This window comes from Watersipora subatra, chromosome 8 (genome assembly GCF_963576615.1).
Source record: "Watersipora subatra chromosome 8, tzWatSuba1.1, whole genome shotgun sequence".
NCBI classification, from domain to species: Eukaryota; Metazoa; Bryozoa; class Gymnolaemata; order Cheilostomatida; family Watersiporidae; genus Watersipora; species Watersipora subatra.
In genome coordinates this window covers 37818068-37842228 of record NC_088715.1, presented here as the reverse complement: position 1 = coordinate 37842228, position 24161 = coordinate 37818068, and the positions used below count along the sequence as shown (strand labels likewise).

General features: G+C 36.3%; 1 protein-coding gene and 1 long non-coding RNA gene across 2 annotated transcripts; both read right to left on the bottom strand.

Annotated features, from left to right (window-relative positions):
- Positions 1-2109: 2109 nt before the first annotated feature.
- LOC137401594 (adhesion G protein-coupled receptor E2-like) lies at positions 2110-17698 on the bottom strand. Its single transcript, XM_068088021.1, has 8 exons — positions 17602-17698; positions 14437-14559; positions 13738-13860; positions 11462-11617; positions 9860-10018; positions 7134-7250; positions 4399-4509; positions 2110-2477 (listed from the first exon to the last, which is right to left on the bottom strand). Exons 1-8 carry the CDS (start codon positions 17654-17656, stop codon positions 2311-2313), a joined length of 1011 nt encoding a protein of 336 aa, XP_067944122.1. The 5' UTR covers positions 17657-17698; the 3' UTR covers positions 2110-2310.
- A 3929-nt stretch (positions 17699-21627) lies between these two features.
- Positions 21628-24002, bottom strand: LOC137401595 (uncharacterized). The gene is made up of 3 exons (XR_010979362.1): positions 23894-24002; positions 23618-23736; positions 21628-21729 (listed from the first exon to the last, which is right to left on the bottom strand). It is a non-coding gene; the product is annotated as an uncharacterized lncRNA (long non-coding RNA).
- Positions 24003-24161: the final 159 nt, after the last annotated feature.

The following is a 24161-nucleotide window of genomic DNA, read 5'->3' as shown; positions in this document are numbered from 1 at the left end:
GAGGGACATTGATTCGCTAATACACCTCACACAGGTATACAGCAAGGACATCGGAATGATCTTCGGTATTGAGAAATGTGGAAGGCTAATTTTTAAGAAAAACCGTTTTATGCTCACAGATGGCCTAAGAATGCCAAATGGTACCATCAAAGATATAAAAGAAGGGTACAAGTACTTGGGGATTATGCAAAGCAACATCAATCACGAAGCCAAGGTACGTCACAAAGCCATTACTGAATACAAGAAACGCCTTCGTCAGGTCCTACGGAGCCAGCTCAATGCCAAGAACCAAGTCATGACAATAAATACCTACACACTTCCAGTAGTAAGATATCTAGCAGGTATAATAAAGTGGACTGAGGAAGCCATCAAAGAAACAGATATAGCAACTCATAAACTGCTTACTATGCATGGAGCACTCCACCCAAAATTTGATACTACTAGATTGTATCTCGATAGGAAAGATGGCGGTAGGGGACTCAAAAGTGTACAGCAGACAGTGAAGGAGGAAGAGCAAAGCATCAAAGCCTATGCAGCCTCTATGGTCACTTCAGATAAGTTGCTAGCTGAATTTCAATCGGCTGCTCTGGACCTACAATGGACCTTCACCCTGATGATGAGGAAATTGACTGGCACACGAAACCTCTTCATGGTGCTTACCACCGACAAATATCTAAGGTTGGCGATCTTCACCAGACATATATGTGGCTGAACAAAGGAAACCTAATGGCCAATACAGAGTCGCTAATCATGGCAGCCCAGGAGCGAGTGCTCCCAACAAGGCAACTCCAAACAAAAATCTATCAAACTAGAGACGATCCTAGATGCAGACTGTGCAACGATGCACCTGAGACCATCCAACACATCATCAGTGGATGCAAGCAGCTAGCAGGAAATGCATACACTGAGCGACATAACCATGTCGCAGGTGTTGTGTATTATAGAAGTCTGTGTGACGAGTATGGCTTTTATAAACCACAACACTGGTGGGAAACTCCTGGTAAGGTCAATGAAAATGACCGCGCTAAGATCCTCTGGGACTTCTACATCCGGACTGACAAGCATGTCCTAGCAAACCAACCAGATATAGTAGTGGTGGACAAGGAGAACAAGAGAGCTATTATAATAGATACAGCAGCACCCAATGCCTACAATATAGAAAGCAAAAAAAAGAAAAGGTAGAGAAATATCTCCCTCTTGGAGAAGAGATTGAAAAATGCTGGGATGTAAGAACAACTGTAATCTTATTAGTCATTGGGGCACTGGGGGCAATAACACCGGCGCATAAAATGTGGCTTGCCCAGATACCAACAGCAATCAACTCAGGTGAGTTGCAGAAAAGTGCGCTACTGGGAACAGCTAATATCTTGAGGCGAGTGCTCAAACTCCCAGGTCTCTGGTAGGAGACCCGAGTTAGAGCAGAAACTACCACCCGTACGGGTTAACCGGGGTGAGGAAACAATTTTTATATTGATATATAGAATACTTGTACTGTCTGAGTTTACTCTTAAAGTAGTGTTGAAATCGGAGCCTTATTACTCAGTCTCACTTCTTCAATACATATCTCGTCAGGAGATGGATGTGAACATCGCCCGCCCTCAATAGAAGGTCAGATCTAGGCTAGAAGTTTATTTCACTGTTCTTCTAATAATCTTTTTTAATAGATATCTCAACATTAACAATGTGATGTATGCCTAGGTTTGTACGTTTGTATTTGATCAACATTTCTCTTTTTAAACCCAAGTTGTTTGTAGTAAAATTCATGAATCTAATATCTGTGCAACACAACCTGGAATCATGTCATGTGCTCAAAATTTTTACTCATTGTGTTCTGTTTGTCTGCAGTCATCTACTGTCACTCAGAGATATTCAATTGGACTGTATAACCAGAAATCTTACACCCTGAGGAGCCCTAATAGTTCCTTAAAATTATAGACATATTTGGCCCTTGAGAGCACCTCAAACTTTTGGGCATTTTAGAACTCTTGTTACTGGAGTCAGATAAGGTAATTAAGTTCCTGTGGTATTTTAATTTTGCATCTTATTGTGTATATTTATACCTACCTATTTTATAACTTGCTGAAAGATAATTATAAATGTGGTTGATTTATTTACATCAAAGAGAAAATTATTATTAAATTTCGAAAATTAGATTTTCAAAAATGCATCTAAAACATTAAAATTACGACAATCAGTTAAAGCCATGAAATCATATACAGCAGAAATGGCTATGAAAGAAAGCATAGAACGTAACATAGCCAATAACTCTAAAGAAAAGTAAAGATTAGTAAAGAATCAACTAGGCATTCATTAGCCTACAATACCATCTTTAAAGAAATTCAAAGGGAGGCAATCAAGTCCGTCTCCAGTATACCCAGCATTGCAGAAGCAGCCATAGGAACCTGGGCTATTGTAACAGACCCCGTTACGACTGCAGCGAATATTGTTGGCCTCCATGTCTGCACATTCGTCGATATCTGAAAAAGTAGAAGAGCTAATAGTCTTTATCTACATCAACAGAGCACTCAGTTGAACAGTTTATTAAGTCAGCTTGTGATGGCAGCTCTCCTATCCGTAGTTGTGGCAGCTCTTCCCATCCATTGTGGTGGCAGCTCTTCCCATCCGTAGTGGTGGCAGCTCTTCCCATCCATTGTGGTGGCAGCTCTTCCCATCCATTGTGGTGGCAGCTCTTCCCATCCATTGTGGTGGCAGCTCTTCCCATCCATTGTGGTAGCAGCTCTTCCCATCCATTGTGGTGGCAGCTCTTCCCATTTGTAGTGGTGGCAGCTCTTCCCATTCGTTGTGGTGACAGCTCTCCTATTTGTAGTGGTGGCAGCTCTCTCATTCGTAGTGGTGGCAGCTCTCCCATCCGTAGTGGTGGCAGCTCTCCCATCTGTAGTGGTGGCAGCTCTTTCCATCTGTAGTGGTGGCAGTTTATCGCCAGGTCCAGAGCCAAGGAGGACCATAACGACAGGCTGACCGTACTGAGGCCAAGAGGATGTCTCAGGCCCTCCGACCTGCTAATCACCCAAAAAGGCTCCACTGGACTGAGGCAGGGAGAGACCCAGCAGGCCCATGACAGCACGGCAGTACAGCTGGCCGGGTGTGTTCTGGTAAGGACAACCGTTCTGATCATCGAGCTGGCAGATAAAAAACCAACTTGCTACCAAGCCAGCACAAGAAGTGCCGACCTACCAATGAATCTGCCTTTCTGAAAAAGGGACAGAGCGTGCCAACATTTACCCTATAAAGGAGCCATATTGCACATATTTCTACATATAATTTTCACATATATAAACATTGTCTTATAAATGTAAAATGTAAAATGGTTTGCTTCTTTGTGAAGAAGTAAGAAGTCACAGCTGATCCTTTTCACTGTATTACACTTGGTCAGTAGCACCTTACTTTGACAGAGATTATACAGTTTACACTATCTGTGCTCTGAGTAGCGCCTTAGCAATTTATAACCAAGAACTAACTCGATCCACAAACATCACAGCATGTTGTGGCAAAATTGATTTAAGTAAACACTTTGACGGTGACATTAGCCTTGAAGTTCCTAAGATTATATAAGACTGTTCTATACTCCATTGTATTCTATTCTCTATTGAATTCTATACTCGATTGTATTCTATACTCTATTTTATTCTATATTGCATTGCATTCTATACTCTATTGTATTCTATATTGCATTGCATTCTATACTCTATTGTATTATATACTCTATTGTATTCTATACTCCACTGAATTATTCACTGTATTGTATTCTATACTCTATAGTATTCTATACTCTATTGTACTCTATACTCTATTGTACTCTATATTCTATAGTATTCTATACTCTTTTGTATTCTATACTGTATTGCATTCTATACTGTATTGTATTCTATTCTCTATTGTATTCTATATTCCATTGTATTATTTACTGTATTGTACTCTATACTCTATAGTATTCTATACTCTGATGTATTATAGACTCTATTGTATTCTATACGCTATAATATTCTATACTCTTTTGTATTCTATACTGTATTGCATTCTATACTGTATTGTATTCTATTCTCTATTGTATCCTATACTCCATTGTATTATATACTTTATTGTATTCTCTACTCTATAGTATTCTATACTCTTTTGTATTCTATACTGTATTGTATTCTATACTCTATTGTATTCTATACTCTATTGTATTCCATACTATATAGTATTCTATACTCTATTGTATTCTATACTCTATAGTATTCTATACTGTATAGTATTCTATACTCCATTGTATTACATACTCTATTGTATTATATACTCTATTGTATTCTATACTCTATTTTATTCTATACTTTATTGTATTCTATACTCCGTTCTATATCGCATAATTCTATACATTCTATTCTCATTCTATACCTGTGCATTTGCCAGCAACTCTCTGGTAGCCGGAGCGACAGTCGCAAGACTTGACGCCAGATGTCTCCACACACACTTCCTGGGAAGTGCATAGCTGGCAGTAGTCAAAAACTGCAACAAGGGAAATAACCCTTTTACACATACACATAGAACATGGCACAGGTTGACAATTCAGTTGCTTTAAAATGTCTTCACAATATGCAAATGGTTATTCTCACTAGAGAGCAGCATTATTCTGCGGTAGTTAAAATTAACTCAGTAATTATGATAAGACTAATATCAGACAAGACTAATATCAGACAAGACTAATATCAGACAAGACTAATATCAGACAAGACTAATATCAGACAAGACTAATATCAGACAAGACTAATATCAGACAAGACTAATATCAGACAAGACTAATATCAGACAAGACTAATATCAGACAAGACTAATATCAGACAAGACTAATATCAGACAAGACTAATATCAGTCAAGACTAATATCAGACAAGACTAATATCAGACAAGACTAATATCAGACAAGACTAATATCAGACAAGACTAATATCAGACAAGACTAATATCAGACAAGACTAATATCAGACAAGACTAATATCAGACAAGACTAATATCAGACAAGACTAATATCAGACAAGACTAATATCAGACAAGACTAATATCAGACAAGACTAATATCAGACAAGACTAATATCAGACAAGACTAATATCAGACAAGACTAATATCAGTCAAGACTAATATCAGACAAGACTAATATCAGACAAGACTAATATCAGACAAGACTAATATCAGACAAGACTAATATCAGACAAGACTAATATCAGACAAGACTAATATCAGACAAGACTAATATCAGACAAGACTAATATCAGACAAGACTAATATCAGACAAGACTAATATCAGACAAGAGTAATATCAGACAAGACTAATATCAGACAAGACTAATATCAGACAAGATTAATATCAGACAAGATTAATATCAGACAAGACTAATATCAGACAAGACTAATATCAGACAAGACTAATATCAGACAAGACTAATATCAGACAAGACTGATATCAGACTAGACTGATATCAGACAAGACTAATATCAGACAAGACTAATATCAGACAAGACTAATATCAGACAAGACTAATATCAGACAAGACGAATATCAGACAAGACTAATATCAGACAAGACTAATATCAGAAAAGACTAATATCAGACAAGACTAATATCAGACAAGACTAATATCAGACAAGACTAATATCAGACAAGACTAATATCAGACTAGACTAATATCAGACAAGACTAATATCAGACAAGACTAATATCAGACAAGACTAATATCAGACAAGACCAATATCAGACAAGACTAATATCAGACAAGACTAATATCAGAAAAGACTAATATCAGACAAGACTAATATCAGACAAGACTAATATCAGACAAGACTAATATCAGACAAGACTAATATCAGACTAGACTAATATCAGACAAGACTAATATCAGACAAGACTAATATCAGACAAGACTAATATCAGACAAGACCAATATCAGACAAGACTAATATCAGACAAGACTAATATCAGACAAGACTAATATCAGACAAGTCTAATATCAGACAAGACTGATATCAGACAAGACTGATATCAGACAAGACTGATATCAGACAAGACTGATATCAGACAAGACTGATATCAGACAAGACTGATATCAGACAAGACTGATATCAGACAAGACTGATATCAGACAAGACTAATATCAGACAAGACTAATATCAGACAAGACTAATATCAGACTAGACTAATATCAGACAAGACTAATATCAGACAAGACTAATATCAGACAAGACTAATATCAGACAAGACTAATATCAGACAAGACTATTATCAGACAAGACTAATATCAGACAAGACTAATATCAGACAAGACTAATATCAGACAAGACTAATATCAGACAAGACTAATATCAGACAAGACTAATATCTGACAAGACCAATGTATTGCTAAAATGATGCTAAATTAGAATTAAAAGGTAGTAGACCTAACTAGTCTCTTTATAGAATATACCAAAATATTAAATGCAATTAAAATAATAATAGGAATCGCAAAAGATGCCTTTCAGAACATGAAAAAGCTAATGAAAATCAAGACGATGTCTATGGGCACCAAGTTAAGAGTGCTGAATTGTTATTTATACTCCAACTTTACATATGGCAGTAAGTGTTGAACAGTTTCAACTTAGATGTAACGAAGACTAAAATCAGTGGAATATATCTTCTAGAAAGTATATCAGTTCATAAAAACAGTGGTGGCCAGAATGACATTCACCCCTCTGCAACTGGGCATGTCTTTCTTGCAAAGCTTCCTTTTGACTAGACTCAGACATGTCCAGTCAAGATCACAGAGCTATTGTCTGTGTAACACTGACTCTTTTAAACATACACAGTCTCTGCATTCAACTAAGCAGTATACTTGATCTTCAAGGTATTACTCACATATGTTGTTATTATTGTAGCCAATTTTTATAACAAAATATTCAGATAATATCATTTCTGGAGTAAAACATTTTTCTGCAAAGCATTCATTTGACTTCAGCTGAAATAAAATAAATTATTTGAATAGCTTATCATATTAGAGAGATATTTAAGTGCTTCTATCACTTCTGCCGTCGGCATAAATGCAATTTATTATACTAACTAAAGCAATGCGTTTGGCTCATGCCTTCATCAGAGTAATACATACCGCTGCAGGAGAGACCAGAGCCTGTGTAGTTTGCACTGCAGGTGCATATGAAGCTACCGATAGTGTTAGTACAAGCAGCATTCTTATCACATGGCTGTTTTACACACTCATCAACATCTAGAATGTTAAGAAGAAACTCTGAATATAATTCAAAATAATTTTAGAGCTTCAACTCATTGAGTTGTGATGAGGAGCCTTTTAAAAGGGCTAGCCTTAGTACCTATACAAATTGTTGATTCTGATCATAGAGATCAAAAATCCACCCAAGGTTGTGGCAGAATAAATTTAGGATATTGGGTTAACATTAATTAAGCCAAATATCCAACCAGCTAGTTTTTTTTTACACAGAACTCACATCAGAATATCACATGATGGTGTTACATGATGGTGTCACATGATGATGCCACATGATGGTGTTACATGATGGTGTCACATGATGATGCCACATGATGGTGTCACATGATGGTGTCACATCATAGTATCACATGATGGTGTCACATGATGGTGTCATGGTTTAGAATGGATGAAAAGAAAGATGGTAAACAGCAATCTACGCGTATTTCTGTAAGGAAAAATCTTCAACATTGGGTCTCAGGTGTACATACATATATATATATATATATATACATGTGTATATATATATATACATGTATATATATACATATATATATATATATAAAATTGGGTGAAAATGAAAGTTAAAGTTAAGTTTAAAACAACTTTATTACTAATAGTTTCATATTGCCATGCAATAATCATCAGATAAAATTGTTAGCACTGAAAACGACTTATATATAGTGCTCAAAGTTGTCCACCGAGCCTGTATAAGTACAAAGATGGAAAAGGTTTTTAGCAACAGTTTATTACTTAAAGTTTCATGATGCAAAATGATGTTAAGTGTACACCAATCGTCAGATAAAAAATTACATGACACAAACACAAAACCAAGAATACCCTAAGAACACCAAAATGAAGAGTTACCTGTATAAGTACAAAGATGGAAAATGTTTTTAACAACAGTTTATGACTAAAAGTTTCATACTGCATGCAGTAATCATCAGATGCTAATGTGAAGTGCTTGTGTATAATACTTGGTCAAATCAAGTATAAAAGCCTAACTATTAAATTGGTTAATTGGTGAACTTAGCCTTAGATAAGTAAAATTTGGTGACGTGTCTACAGGATGTTACTATATCACTTTTCTGATTCAGGGTAGCCATGTGAGGTTGGAAAATTATAAAGTACTTCTCAGTTAAGCATAGATTGCACTTAGAAACACCATTCTGACAAGCCTTAGCTTTTGTTATTACTTTCCAATCAATACTAAAATCCTTTCCCTCGTCTTTTAATTGCCATATATATCTGCTTAATTCGGTGGTCTTTCTCTTGTCACTAATACCAAAGGACGTTTTGTGGTTGTTGAATCTGTCTTTAAATTGCCTCTCTGTCAATCCGATGTATGTTTGACTGCTTCTGCCGTCTGTGTCAACTGTTGCTTGGTAAATAATAGAACTCGTGAGACACTGACCATTTAAAGGGCATTCATTATGATTTTGGCAATTGCATTTTCTGCTGCTTTCGTCTGTCGAACTTTACGACAGACGAAAGCAGCAGAAAATGCAATTGCCGGAATCGTAATGAATGCCCTTTAAATGGTCAGTGTCTCACGAGTTCTATTATTTACCAAGCAACAGTTGACACAGACGGCAGAAGCAGTCAAACATACATCGGATTGACAGAGAGGCAATTTAAGGACAGATTCAACAACCACAAAACATCCTTTGGTATTAGTGACAAGAGAAAGACCACCGAATTAAGCAGATATATATGGCAATTAAAAGACGAGGGAAAAGATTTTAGTATTGATTGGAAAGTAATAACAAGAGCTAAGGGCTGTCAGAATGGTGTTTCTAAGTGCAATCTATGCTTAACTGAGAAGTACTTTATAATTTTCCAACCTCACATGGCTACCCTGAATCAGAAAAGTGATATAGTAACATCCTGTAGACACGGCACCAAATTTTACTTATCTAAGGCTAAGTTCACCAATTAACCAATTTAATAGTTAGGCTTTTATACTTGATTTGACCAAGTATTATACACAAGCACTTCACATTAGCATCTGATGATTACTGCATGCAGTATGAAACTTTTAGTCATAAACTGTTGCTAAAAACTTTTTCCATCTTTGTACTTATATAGGTAACTTTTCATTTTGGTGTTCTTAGTGTATTCTTGGTTTTGTGTTTGTGTCATGTAATTTTTTATCTGACGATTGGTGTAAACTTAACATCATTTTGCATCATGAAACTTTAAGTAATAAACTGTTGCTAAAAACTTTTTCCATCTTTGTACTCATATATATATATGTACATATATGTACATATATGTACATATTTGTATATATATACATGTATGTACATGTATATAAACATATAGATGAAAATGACTTGGAGATGGTACTTTATAATGTGGTATGTAATCACTGTGCTTCTATGCTTCGAATGAGTTCAGAGTTGCCCGCTGCCAATAAACTTGTACTCTAATGTTTGTATAACCCAAAGTTCCACTGAAATGGAGTGCAACTTCAATTTAGGACATTCGGTTTTTATCTTTTTTGTTATTTGGAGTGGAAACAACTCCAAATCTATTAGAAGGACGTTAATGCAGTGAATTAATATCGTCTTCTAATACATTTTAAGATGAAAAACTAAACTCAGACTTACCGACACAATCAGACCCTTTTGGTACATAACCAGGTGCACAGTGACAGTCTGTCACCCCATCTCCAGCAAATCCCTTTCCACAAATACAGGTATGACTTCCTGGCGTGTTGACACATGCAGCCTTTGAGTGGCATGGATTTGTCTGGCATTCATCCATGTCTGTGACAATATGAATGTTAATGACAGTTTGACCAATAGATTCATAATGCCTGAGACTTGAAACTTTTACAAATAATTGTGGGGATCGAAAATAGTGCTCCTCTGCATCTGTCCATTCAGAGTGTCTCACATGAATCATAGCGATGTAAGACATGTCATACCTAATCATAGCCATGTGAGACATGTCACACTTAATTATTTTGATTGTGTCACTTTCAGTTTAAAAAAACTGTAGAGTTTTGGCACCAGGAAGCAAACATAGTGATTGTAAGTTTTAAAAGCGCTTTTAACGTTTAAATGTCAGAACATGCCATAAAATGGCTGCTATTACGTAATACGGTGTTCTTGTAGAGTTGTCTCATTGTTCATCAAAATGCTTCAAAGTCCTCAGGCAGAGTGTAAAGCACCTTATGGATGAATCTGAAGACAATTGCTAAGATTTAGACCTTGGTGATTTTTAATCTGAGTTCAGATGATTGAGACGATCGATCTTCTCAGGTGCTCTGTTACTAAAATCTTTGCAAGCACTACAGCAACAATGAAATAGTTAATAGTTATTGATGTAACCGAGTCGTTATTAGTGCCATCTTATGGACACTTTTCTAGAGATCACTTACTATTATGGGTTTATAAAGATTGAAGAATGTCAAAGTGGCGATCAAATAGAGGCGGCGTACAAATACAGGTTTTGAAATATGTGTCATTACAGAGTCATGATCATATACGTGTCTCACAAGGGTCAGAGTCATATATGTGTCACATTAGGGTCAGGGTCATATATGGGCCGCACAAGGTTCAGAGTCATATATGAGCCACACAAGGGTCAGGGTCATATATGGGCAACACAAGGGTCAGGGTCATACATAGGCCAAAAAAGGTTCAGGGTAATATATTGGCCACACAAGGGCCAGGGTCATACACATGTATGAGCCACACAAGGTTCAGGGTCATATATGAGCCACACAAGGGTCAGGGTCATATATGAGCAACACAAATGTCAGGGTCATATATGAGCCACACAAGGGTCAGGGTCATATATGAGCCACCCAAGGGTCAGGGTCATATATGGGCCAACATGTTAAATCATCATCTTGTCATACAATACCACATTTAGATTTCTTGTAACAATCTGATACATTGAGAGTTATTCCTTTCAATGTATATTGGCTCCAGATTTGAATTAAAAACTATTTGAATTTGTTACTCTAAGAAAAGAAAGAGACGGCTGGTGTTCATGGTAAAAGGGGTTGTTTTCTGTTATTGAAATGGAGTATTATAGAGCTCTATTTTATAATTTTTTACACTTACATTTTTATTTGTACATAGTGAATACACAGATCTGATCAAAACCAATTATTAAGACTCCTAATACAGCATCACGCAGAATCAAAGAGTCTCTCATTGTACATGAAATCAGATAAAAATTATCACAGTGATACATACCAATGCAACTATCTCCTTTAAGGGCAAAGCCAGGGGCACAGTCACAGGTAAAACCGTCTCCAGCAAAGCCAGGATTACAAGAGCATTCAAATGACCCGCCGAGATTTGTACATGTAGCATTTCCATCACAAGGAGAGGTTTGGCATTCATCAATGTCTAAAAGTGTGATTCTAAGAGATTAAATTTATTCGTATTAAAATTTCAGGCCTTGTTTATGAAATAGGTATTTATTTTATTTTTACTTTTTAAAAGAAACACTGTGAGCCATGTCTTTACTATAATAAAAGGTTTGCTCAATTGCTCTTGTCACTGAAATTATCACTGAAATTCAACCTCATGATTTTTAGCCTCGTACACTCAAACTCTAACACCTGCACCACTCTAGCATCTGCACACCTCTAACACCTGCACCACTCTAACACCTGCACCACTCTAACACATGCACCATTCTAACACCTGCACCACTCTAACACCCCCACCACTCTAACATCTGCACCACTCTAACACCTGCACCACTCTAACACCTGCACCACTCTAACACCTGCACCACTCTAACATCTGCACCACTCTAACACCCGCACCACTCTAACACCCGCACCACTCTAACACCTGCACCACTCTAACACCTGCACCACTCTAACACCCGCACCACTCTAACACCCGCACCACTCTAACATCTGCACCACTCTAACACCTGCACCACTCTAACACCTGCACCACTCTAACACCTGCACCACTCTAACACCTGCACCACTCTAACACCTGCACCACTCTAACACCCGCACCACTCTAACATCTGCACCACTCTAACACCTGCACCACCCTAACACCTGCACCACTCTAACACCTGCACCACTCTAACACCTGCACCATTCTAACACCTGCACCACTCTAACACCTGCACCATTCTAACACCTGCACCATTCTAACATCTGCACCACTCTAACACCTGCACCACTCTAACATCTGCACCACTCTAACACCTGCACCACTCTAACACCTGCACCACTCTAACACCTGCACCACTCTAACACCTGCACCGCTCTAACATCTGCACCACTCTAACACCTGCACCACTCTAACACCTGCACCACTCTAACACTCGCACCACTCTAACATCTGCACCACTCTAACACCTGCACCACCCTAACACCTGCACCACTCTAACACCTGCACCACTCTAACACCTGCACCACTCTAACACCTGCACCATTCTAACATCTGCACCACTCTAACACCTGCACCACTCTAACACCTGCACCAATCTAACATCTGCACCACTCTAACACCCGCACCACTAACATCTGATAACAAATAGATAGGGCAACCCACACTTGAAATTGAAACGGCACATTTAAAAATTACAAATTAAAAAAGCAAGTAATGGTAGCAAAAAATTATTTTTCAACAACTTGAAAAAATAACAAATGCAAAAGTAATTAATCAATAATTAATCAAAACAAACTTTTGATTAATTAATGATCAAAAGTGCACTTTTGCATCGTATGCGTGTGCGTACAGTGTACACGATATGATACAATAAGTTCATCACATTAATAAGGTTTGTATAGCTCAGTGGTTAAGCGCGTGGATTGGCAGATTGGGATTGTAGTCACTGTGAGTTCCAATACAGCAAGCAGTGAGCTTTTAATCTAAGATTTTAATACCTATAGCCGGACATCCACAAATACAGAAACACACACAAACTTTGAAAATATAGATACATACACATGAAGAATTATGTTACATTTTATATTGTTCTGATCTTCAAGCCACGCGCTTCCTGACATGCACTGATATGCACCTGAAGTGATCAATTACGTGCACAGGCATTTCAATAAGACTATTGACCTGTTCAAGCATTGATTTTTGAACCAAACTCGCTGTTTGCTAAGCGCTGCTCTCTAAAGCCATTGCAGAGCCTTTAAGTTTACTAGATAATCTTTGCCTGTTTAAACAAATTGAAAGCCACCATGGCGGCTCCTTCTAACCGACTCTATCAAGAAGGCTTTAGACCCAATCTACACTTGATATAAAAATCTTGATATTAAACTATAGCTAATAGAATAGTACATGTATTACTGAAACACTATAGCAATTCTATCGTATTGAATTCGTTTAACTAATATCAGCATTAATTGATTTGGTTGAAAACGTGCAGACTTCTTAGTAGTACATATAAATCCCTGAACTTAAACAAGCTGTATTTACATGTAAAATGGACAAATTTTACAGACAAATCCGAAATACTATGTAGTATCTAGAGGAATAGTTACCGCGACACAACACTCCATTTCCTGTGTAGCCCGAGTCGCAGGTACAGTTGAAACTCCCCGGAGTGTTTGTGCATCTCGCCACATTATCACAATTATCCTTTTGACTCATGCACTCATCAATGTCTACAAAAAGAGAGAAACAAAGTATGGGTGTGTTGACACTGCATTATTGTTACGAGACGCCGTATATTTACCTCGTAACTTGTAATAAACACATAGAAATTGTAGCCTAATGTTACAACTGATGTAACGCAATCTTGTCACGCTGGTGATGTTTTGTGTGACAAAAATATTTCTACGTGTACACTCTTTATATGTATACACTCTCTATATGTGTACACTCTTTATATGTGTACACTCTCTATATGTGTGCACTCTTCATATGTAAATATACATTTTGTTTGTACACTTTTCATTTCTGTACACCCTATATATTTTCTCAATCGTTATATGTGTACATTATTTTTTGAGAACCTATAACAAACTAGGTTTTGACTTTCATTGTGTATTTAACCAAAGCTAATTCCCAATTAGTTTTGCGAATAAAAAAAACTTGATTTAAAAGTCAGTCTTGAAGGATTTACAGAAACATTGAGAATGTTCCAGATTAGGTCAGAGCCAGTCCTTTATCAGGGTTATAATACACCTTAAGCTGTTCATATCAGTTTTAATATGATATGAGGTGACTCAATCCCATACCTGTGCAGTTGAATCCATCTCCATCATAGCCAGGGTTACACACGCAATGGAATGAGCGATCAATTTGAAATTCACAGTTGGCCACATCTGAACATGTGTGCTGCACATCCGGGCATGGCCTGCCTAAAGAGAAAATGTAGACGTACCAACAGAGTTCACTTGTAAAATTCAAAAAAGGAAAATTGTAATACAGTGCAAAGACCCATCGTAGCCTAGCTTTCTTTGACTTGACAACCTTATTCATCTTTATTATACATGTAATACTAGCTGTGCTACCCGGCGTTGCCAGGGTAATAAAAAGTCTTTAGACAGAAAACTGATTTGTATTTAACATATATAACAACATTTGCCATTCTAACTTTTCAACTACATATCATGAGAGAAATATTTTGTGCATTTGAAATAAATTAAGAGAGAAAGTAAAAATAACTGTAAAGGTTTTCAAACTTTGTCAAACAACTGTAACTTTCAAACTTCATATAATGAGGAAATGATTTTGTGCAGGGCAAGATATTTGTTTGGAGGCATTAGACAATACATAACTTCTGAGAATACATGAATTTAACAGATTATTAAAAAAATATGACAGAATATGGTAGTATTTTAAAATGCAAATTGAATTAAAAACGATAATGCAACAAACTTTAAAAACATATTATAAACTTCAAAAGTTATACGAAGTTCATAAATTTAATAAGAGAATGGCACAGATATATAAACCTTTATATATTTATTTTATATCTATAATATCTATATATTTATATATAAATCTATATATACATGTATATATATATATATATCTAGGTTTGTATATCTATGGAGAATTTAAATTTACCTATCTCTCTATTTCTAAATATGTAAATGTAAGAAAATATAAGAGAGTGTAGAATAACTGATACTTGTAGTTTTACACGATAAGTCTTACAGTTAATCTTACAGATAATCTAACAGATAATCTTACAAATGTTTGTTGTAAAATTTAAAATTAATTACAAGTTACTAATTGGTTAGGTTTAAAGGGAAAGATGGGAAAACTAATACATGAAGCGAGCATTGATAGGAACATACAAATAAAGATGCATTAATTTGAACTAAAAAAAATAACGTAAAAAGATTTTTATATTTAAACGAACAAAATCTTTGTTCATATTTAATGATTGTGGAGTGCAAGGCACCAAATCAGAATCCAAAAACATAATGTAGCTGGGAAAAAGTCTTTTGAGCAGCTGAAATAAATTAGTAGGGAACGAAATGTAAATGTAAAATCAATAGCAAGTATGGAAACTACGAAATATCGATGCAACGTATATCTTTTGATAACATATATAATCAGTACAAAAATCGCCAAATTTTAAGTTTGAGATAAATTCTTAGCTTTAACGGAAAAAAACAAAGAAGCATTGCATTGCATATACTTAGGTTCCAAAATATTTCAATGTAATTGTCCTAGCGAAAAAAATTGGCCTTGACCCCAGAAGTAGTAATTGAACCTTACGAAAAATAATTCTTAACAGGAGCGTTGTAACGTATGGCCGCATTAATAAAATAATCAGCGTGCCCTATAGCTATATTTATAGCTGGACGCACACAGCAACACTTAGAAATATATATATAGAAAAGTCGTGTTCATCAGTCGAAAGACGCACTAAGAGCATTAGCACTACACGGGAATCAAACACACTTACTCAGTTTCAAAGCCTAGTTCACTGCCACTACACCACACAGCCGTTTCCTCATATTGAAGAACAACTGTACACATACAGGTATAGTTATTACACATGACGATCTCTCACGGGGCACGAGACTGCCAGCTTACTAGTTTAAAATAATTTTAGCTTCGTTATTGATCGGATGTACTTTTGTTAAAATCGGCAAGAATTTGATAGAAACAGCAGAGTTAAAATAACATCTCCGAGACAGTCATGCTTAGAATGAGACATTTGAGTTTGATTCAGACACACTAGTACAATATTACCAGATGAACGTAGAAAATGGAGATAATAAACAGACGCGATAAGATGCCGGGAGCCTGTAAGGTGGTAGTGAAATTAATTATGTAGCCTACTTGCAGTTACAAATTGACACCCAAGTTGAAGTTGAAGCAAATTTTACTAAACAAGGATAGACGACTCCCAACTCAACAGCAAGTTCACGCAAACTCAATGAGTCGATAAACAGACTCGAGGGTGAGCCGATAAACAGAGTCAAGGGGGAGCCGATATACAGATTCGATGGTGAGCCAATAAACAGACCCGATAGTGAGCCGATAAACAGACTCGATGGTGTCTTTTCTCAACTATTACACCCTAGTAAGCCAATCGCAATAGTTCTTGATGTTCGGTCAATAGCAGCTATAATGAATGCAGCTATGATACACTGGCTAATATCACAATGCTAAAGTCAGAAACAGTGACAAGTACTTTCTACACTATTTGCTTTGGAAAATCAAGCAGAGCTAATGTAAAGAACGCAGTCTCTTTATTGGTGTTATATCTCACAGTACCAAGCAGTAACCCACAGCAATTACAAAACTGACAGGTTATATAACAAACCAAAGGAAAAATCTACAGTTGATTGGCTGCACAATAATTAGGTCAACCGTTGCCACAATCAAATATTTCGAATACAAAAACGATAATATTTGTCACTAACTAATCACGCAATACGAGTATTAATAATTTTCTGAGCATTTATATAGTAACATGCAAATCTTAAAACAATATGGTAATAAATGGTTAACATAAAAATCTGCTAATATAGTATTATACTACAACGAACATGTATTAAGCGAGTGCATTATAATTGACTGTTCAGATTTGAATAAACGGCGATAAATTCAGAGAACTCTATTACGCACGCTAGCAGTCTATAAATACGAGTACCAACTGATAGTCACTTCATTAGTTCCCCTCTCCCACCTCAGCTCTCCTCGGGGCCACCGTTCCATCTAAGAAGCTCTGTTCCGTGGTGAAAATGGTGGGAATTCCATGTCATAATTACCGCCAACCTTTTTTTATTAGTAAGTAATCTGATTAGGGTGAGGACTTACTTTTCATGAAAAGCACACAAAATAACGGATTGCTAAGGCAGCTAGCAGCAAAAAGATGCAAAAGCTTATGCATCCCCAAAAGAGCTAGAGCTACTGGAGAGAAGGCTAGTGCTTACCTGCTAATATAAAAGGCACAAGGAGGGAGAGAAGGAGCGCTTTCACGTTAAACATACTGGAGACAATGGTAAGGTTCTGTTACTAGTTTACTTGATTTCCAAGCGTGCTTTGACTACAAAAAGGGTACTTAAGGAGTGTACCTAAGGGGTGTACTTAAGGGGTGTACTTACAGGATGTACTTAAGGGGTGTACTTAAGGGGTGTACTTAAGGGGTATACTTAAGGGGTGTACTTAAGGGGTGTACTTAAAGGTGCAAAAAACGGTGCAAGCCAACAGCTTTAAAGAGTTTATCATTCCAATAGATATGCAGAATGCAGTGATCCTTGCCATATTTGTTATATAGCAAATATGAAGATGGTACCTAAACTTGAATACAGAGATGAAAGGAAACAACCACTGTGATGTGTATGGTACCCACTTGTAACATGGACGCATCCTCTTGTTTACCCTTCAACAGATTAAGAGTATGCGCTTTATTTGTTTATCTATGGCAATAAGAAGATAGCAGAAGTTATAATAACGAGCCAGTCTGCTGAGTCGTTGATAAGACATACATAAGGTATAGAGAGGTTAAACACTCAATCCTCGGTGGGTAGAAAGGGAAATAAACTAGCGCTGTGAAGGTCTCATCCAGCAGGAACATTAGTTGAAGAGTGATCAAATTTAGGATTTTAACTCAAACCTGAGATATTTTATCCATCTATAGGATGTAGTACCAGATAAACCTAGTAGGGGTGATGTCATATGTTGAAACTTATTTATACAGAAGAGCTTCAAGTGGAATGTGACGATGAACCGTTCCATGAAAGCGCATGACATTTTGAACTGATATTGGACAGAAGAATTATAAGCTGATAGACTGTTTTTATATTGAGTAAAAGCTTAGCGATCTGTAACCAGGGAGCAGCTTTTGGTTATAGGTTTTAGTTACTAGCCCGTCTTAGGAGCTTGAGAAACTAAAATAGAGGAGCTAAAACAGGCAGGAACAGCATTATCTACCATGGTAGAGAACTATTAAGATGATAGCAATGTTTAATCCCACGACCAAACACGAGCGAAGCGATTGGTTTGGGAGATTTATGATAAATGCACATGTGCACGCAACTCCCGAAAAATTATTCGTTGACGGCCGTCACCAAACCCTTGTAACGAAATCCTATCAACAGATTTAATTTAATTTTCAGTAAAGTCGTTTAAGTCTAATAATGATGCAAAACGCATATAAACCTATTAAAATATGTTATACCAAGCCTGTGAAAGGTTATCGCAAATTCCTAAAACTAACTCAACCGATCGGATTATACATAAATAGACAGATTTATTTGGCCGAAAATCGTTATTAAAACTTGCTAAGCCTAACTTTTATTAAAGTTAAGACCAGAAATTAAAACGCCGAGCGACAGAGAATAGAACGATTAAGTCGTGCGCATTTCACGAAAAAAATAACGTGCACTTTTCACCAGTCTATAGCATTGTCGAATTGCCGAAGGTTTCTGTAATTAAGTTAGGAGTACTGAAATCGTTTCATTTTTGCCGATTTCAAAGTAACTGACATTTTAGACAATTTTGAGTACTTTGGTATTCTAACTGATGTCCAAAGCAGTGTAAGTAAAGGAAATGACGATGATTTTTTTTCTAACAATCCTTAGGAGGTTATTACAATAGTTACATGTAATTATAAGTTTGGATGATAATGATAATTATATTTTTTAGAAATTCTGTACTACATAGTCACTGCTCTGTAGTCATCCAAACTTATAATTAGTTATTGTAATAATCTCATAAGAACCGTTAGAAAAAATATCATCGTCATTTTATTTACTTACACTGCGTTGAACATCAGTTAAAATACCAAAGTACTCAAAATTGTCTAAAATGTCAGTTACTTTCAAATCGGCGAAAATGAAATGATTTCAGTACTCCTAACTTAATTACAGAAACCTTCGGCAATTCGACAATGCTATAGACTGGTGAAACGTGCACGTTATTTTTTTCGTAAAATGAGCACGACTTAATCGTTCTATTCTCTGTCGCTCGGCGTTTTAATTTCCGGCCTTAACTTTGATAAAAGTGAGGCTTAGCAAGTTTTAATAACGATTTTCGGCCAAATAAATCTGTCTATTTATGTATAATCCAATCAGATGGGTTAGTTTTAGGAATTTGCGGTAACCTTTCAAAGACTTGGTAACATATTTAAATAGGTTTATATGCGTTTTGTATCATTATTATACTTAAACGACTTTACTGAAAAATAGTTAAATTTGCTGATAGGATTTCGTTACAAGGGTTTGGTGACGGCCAATAACGGATAATTTTTCGGGAGTTGTGTGCACATGTGCATTTATCATAAATCTCCCAAACCAATCGCTTCGCTCGTGTTTGGTCATGGAATAATATTGGTTATTCTAATAATATCAGTGCATTTTACTTCTAATATTGGCCAATATTGCATTTCTCCTATTGCAGGGGAGAGATATAAACATATAATATTTTCCTTTTTCCATTATTGCTATTTGTTGTATATACATGTAATAACACCTATACCCAGTACTTATACCCGTATACCCAGTTTCTTTTTTCCAATATCACTTTGGTCGTGGGCTGTATGACAGTGGAATTTCTAGTATATTAAATAATTCGTACCCATACAGGGACTCGCGTTTATACCAATATCTAGCATGTATGCTTGTTGTAATGCGTGGGACAATGGACAAAACCAGCCACTCTAGACACTCGGTATACACACTTTCATTGTTAACTTTGTTTATGTTCTTAAAATAGTTACTTTGATAATCAATTTTGACAATTCTGGACTTTGAGTTTCTACCTTAAATGAAAAGAAACGACACCCAAATATCCTGGCCAACTTAGTTGAATTTTCATTGGACACCACACCTAAACACAATAAAAACAATGGTTATAACTGTATTATTATGGTGGCGCTGCTAATAATAAAACCATAAAGTTGGATGGCTACCAGTTGAAGCTTAGCTATTCGAATAGAGTTTACATGTGAATTTACATGTACTTGATTGCAGCGGTGTCATTGCAAAGTTAAACAGCGTTGTTACGCTGATGGCAGCTCTCTGATGGCTGAAGAAGAAATGAACTTGATGACCGTGTTTGCAAACACCTTGTTTTCTAACAGATTTAATCAAAGTTTCGCTCCTCAAAGATGTGGAATATGAAAGCCGATCATAAACAGCATCACATGGCAAAGAGTTGTAATACACTCAAATCCACAGCTCGCTACAGTGTGCCAGACTTGCAGTTATAATACAGTGAAATAGGTCAGTCATTTAGGCCAGTGAATCAGTTGAACATTCTTCACGGCACAAACTTTTGACTCAACCAATGAGATATTTCTTGCTGTTGTTTATGCTTTGTGCTTTCTTAACAATTTTATTAAGAGAATAAAGAAATCTACAAAGATAAACCCGTTGCAAACTTGTTTCGGAAATGCAGAAGTAATTACAATTATAAATAATTCTTGAAGAAAAACTATTTTAGTAAATAAATATTTTACCAAATTGAAATAAACTGTTGCTTGTATAGTTTCAAAAAATGAAGATGGATTACGGACAATTAGCTAAATATGATAAAGCAATAAGTTACTCTCAAACTCATAAAAGAATTACTATTTGAGTCTAAATGCAGTGAAGATCACTAACAAGTTCTGCTAACTTCATCAGGAAATAAACAGTCGGATAGCTTTGAAAACTTGTTGCCAAAACGTTAGTACTTGGTCATTCGTCCTCCCTTGGCCTGCCCTCCTAGAAAGAGATAAAATGATGTACATAAAACTGGGGGTCACAAAGATAACAATAGAGCAACAGTGTAGAATATTTGCATGAGATGACAACTCTCAGCAACATATAATGCTAGACATACGGGTAGAGTGTATAAGTACATGTATGTATATGGATATGGAAACTATCAAAGGTTGTATACAGATGGACACAGATGAGTTTCACTAGACGTACGGATGGGTGAGATGGTGAGCTGTAGATATTCACATAAGGTGACCAAGCCTTGGCTCCAATGAACTTTGGTTCACCAAAGGTAGCGAGGCTTTTACCCGATTTTTGTATTTGTTGCCGATTCATGCTACTAGGTCGCGGAATTTTCTACAAAAAGAAACAACTAACAAAGTTTCCAAATAAAAACAAGGGCCAAGTCTTGCTCAGCAAACAATAGACATAAATATGATAGAGGATCATAATAGACGTAGAGTGATATATCTAACAAGCTATTTCATAACTCACTGACATCAATGATATGAACCACCACAGGATAGGCCACGGCTATCATAAGGGCGGGGTTTAATGATCAATCTCTGTTGGAATGAACCCGAACATAGCACCAGAACAACAAATATGCTGAATAAAGCCCCTAGTAAATTTACAAAAATTATGAGCAATGGAGGTTATTTTACTGGTCTGCTGGTTTCCTTTTGTTGTCAAATAAATATAGCTGCCTAATATTATTACCGTTGTAATCAGTCAGTTGCCATTCACAAGCATTTTTGATATTAATAGTCATCACTGTGAAATGGCCCAAATTAGGTTTTAGATTTAGATTTTGAGTATGAAGGCTACAATGCTCAGCTTTGCTTGCTGTCCCATCTTATTGGCCAGGTCAAACAATGTGACAACGATAGAAGACTTGGTCATTTTATATTAGAGGTGGCAAAACATTAATCAAAAACTAGGGAAAAGGACGTTGTTCGGGTGATTTCGAGTAAACTATATTTAACTTTAAGTTTATATTACAACCCTACCAATCTTAAAAATGGTAAAATAGGTAATTTGAAATGATTTATTTTCCATGGCTCCATTTTTTTGTAAGGTATTACCCCTACACTGTAGAAATTGAAGGTTTGCTGAATCATGGTTTGTTATCCGCGATCGACACATATAGGCAATAAAAACCAATACCCATAAACCTAACAAGGCAACGTGACCACCCCGCGAGAACTGTATTAGCCCCGAGACCCTGGCTAGCACAATCCTAACAAAGCTCGATCATTAAACTCCGCCCATATGATAGCCATCACCTATCCTTGTGGGGGTTTATATTGTTGCTGACATCAAGTGATATCTCCAACAAACTATTTCATAACTCACTGGCGCATAGTGATATCTCTAACAAACTATTTCATAACTCACTGACATAGAGTGATATCACTAACAAGCTATTTCATAACTCACTGACATATAGAGTGATATCTCCAACAAACTATTTCATAACTCACTGGCGCAGAGTGATATCTCTAACAAACTATTTCATAACTCACTGACATATAGAGTGATATCTCCAACAAACTATTTCATAACTCACTGGCGCAGAGTGATATCACTAACAAACTATTTCATAACTCACTGACATAGAGAGTGATATCTCCAACAAACTATTTCATAACTCACTGGCGCAGAGTGATATCTCTAACAAACTATTTCATAACTCACTGACATAGAGTGATATCACTAACAAGCTATTTCATAACTTACTGACATAAAGTGATATCACTAACAAACTATTTCATAACTCACTGACATAGAGTGATATATCTAACAAACTATTTCATAACTGACTGACATCGAGTGATATCTCTAACAAGCTATTTCATAACTCACTGACATAGAGAGATATCTGTAACAAATTATTTCAATATTCACTGACATAGAGTGATATCTCTAACAAACTATTTCATAACTCACTGGCACAGAGTGATATCTCTAACAAGCTATTTCATAACTCATTGACATAGAGTGATATCTCTAACAATCTATTTCATAACTCACTGACGTAGAGTGATATCTCTGACAAGCTATTCCATAACTCACTGGCATAGAGTGATATCTCTAACAAGCTATTTCATAACTCACTGACATAGAGTGATATTTCTAAGAAACTATTTCATAACTGACTGACATCGAGTGATATCTCTAACAATATATTTCATAACTCATTGACATAGAGTTATATCTCTAAGACAGTAGTTTTACTACACACGTGATCCAATTCTGGAGGGAACAACCGGCTTATTGTGGCCATATGCTCCATCTCAAGAGTGCTTGAAAAGCTACGTTTTATAGTGACATATTCAGAATCTGTTATGAGCTTCCCACCATCTGTTGAGAAATAGACATGATCAAAAACATTTTACCAGATTACATAAATATTGTGCCTGGTCTGTGAGGTAACGTTTCCAAAACAGTGTCAACAAGACAGCATTAGATCAATTATATCAATAGCTCTGCCACTTGAGCAACTCTAACTTCTGGTTACCTCGATTTTTTCTCAACTTCCTGTTGCGGCAGAAGATGAAAATAGCGGCAGAGAGCAACAGAAGCCCCGCCCCTCCTCCAATTAACCCTACTAGAGTTTCTACGCACTCCACATCAAACTTGCTGCAGTCCCGTCTGAAATTAAATTGTAAATAGATTGATGCTCATTGGCTTGCTATAAGCACAAAGTAACGGATGCTCACTCATCATGTAACTACTAGCTGTATCAACTATACCAACATAGTCCTAACTAACTACTAGCTGTATCA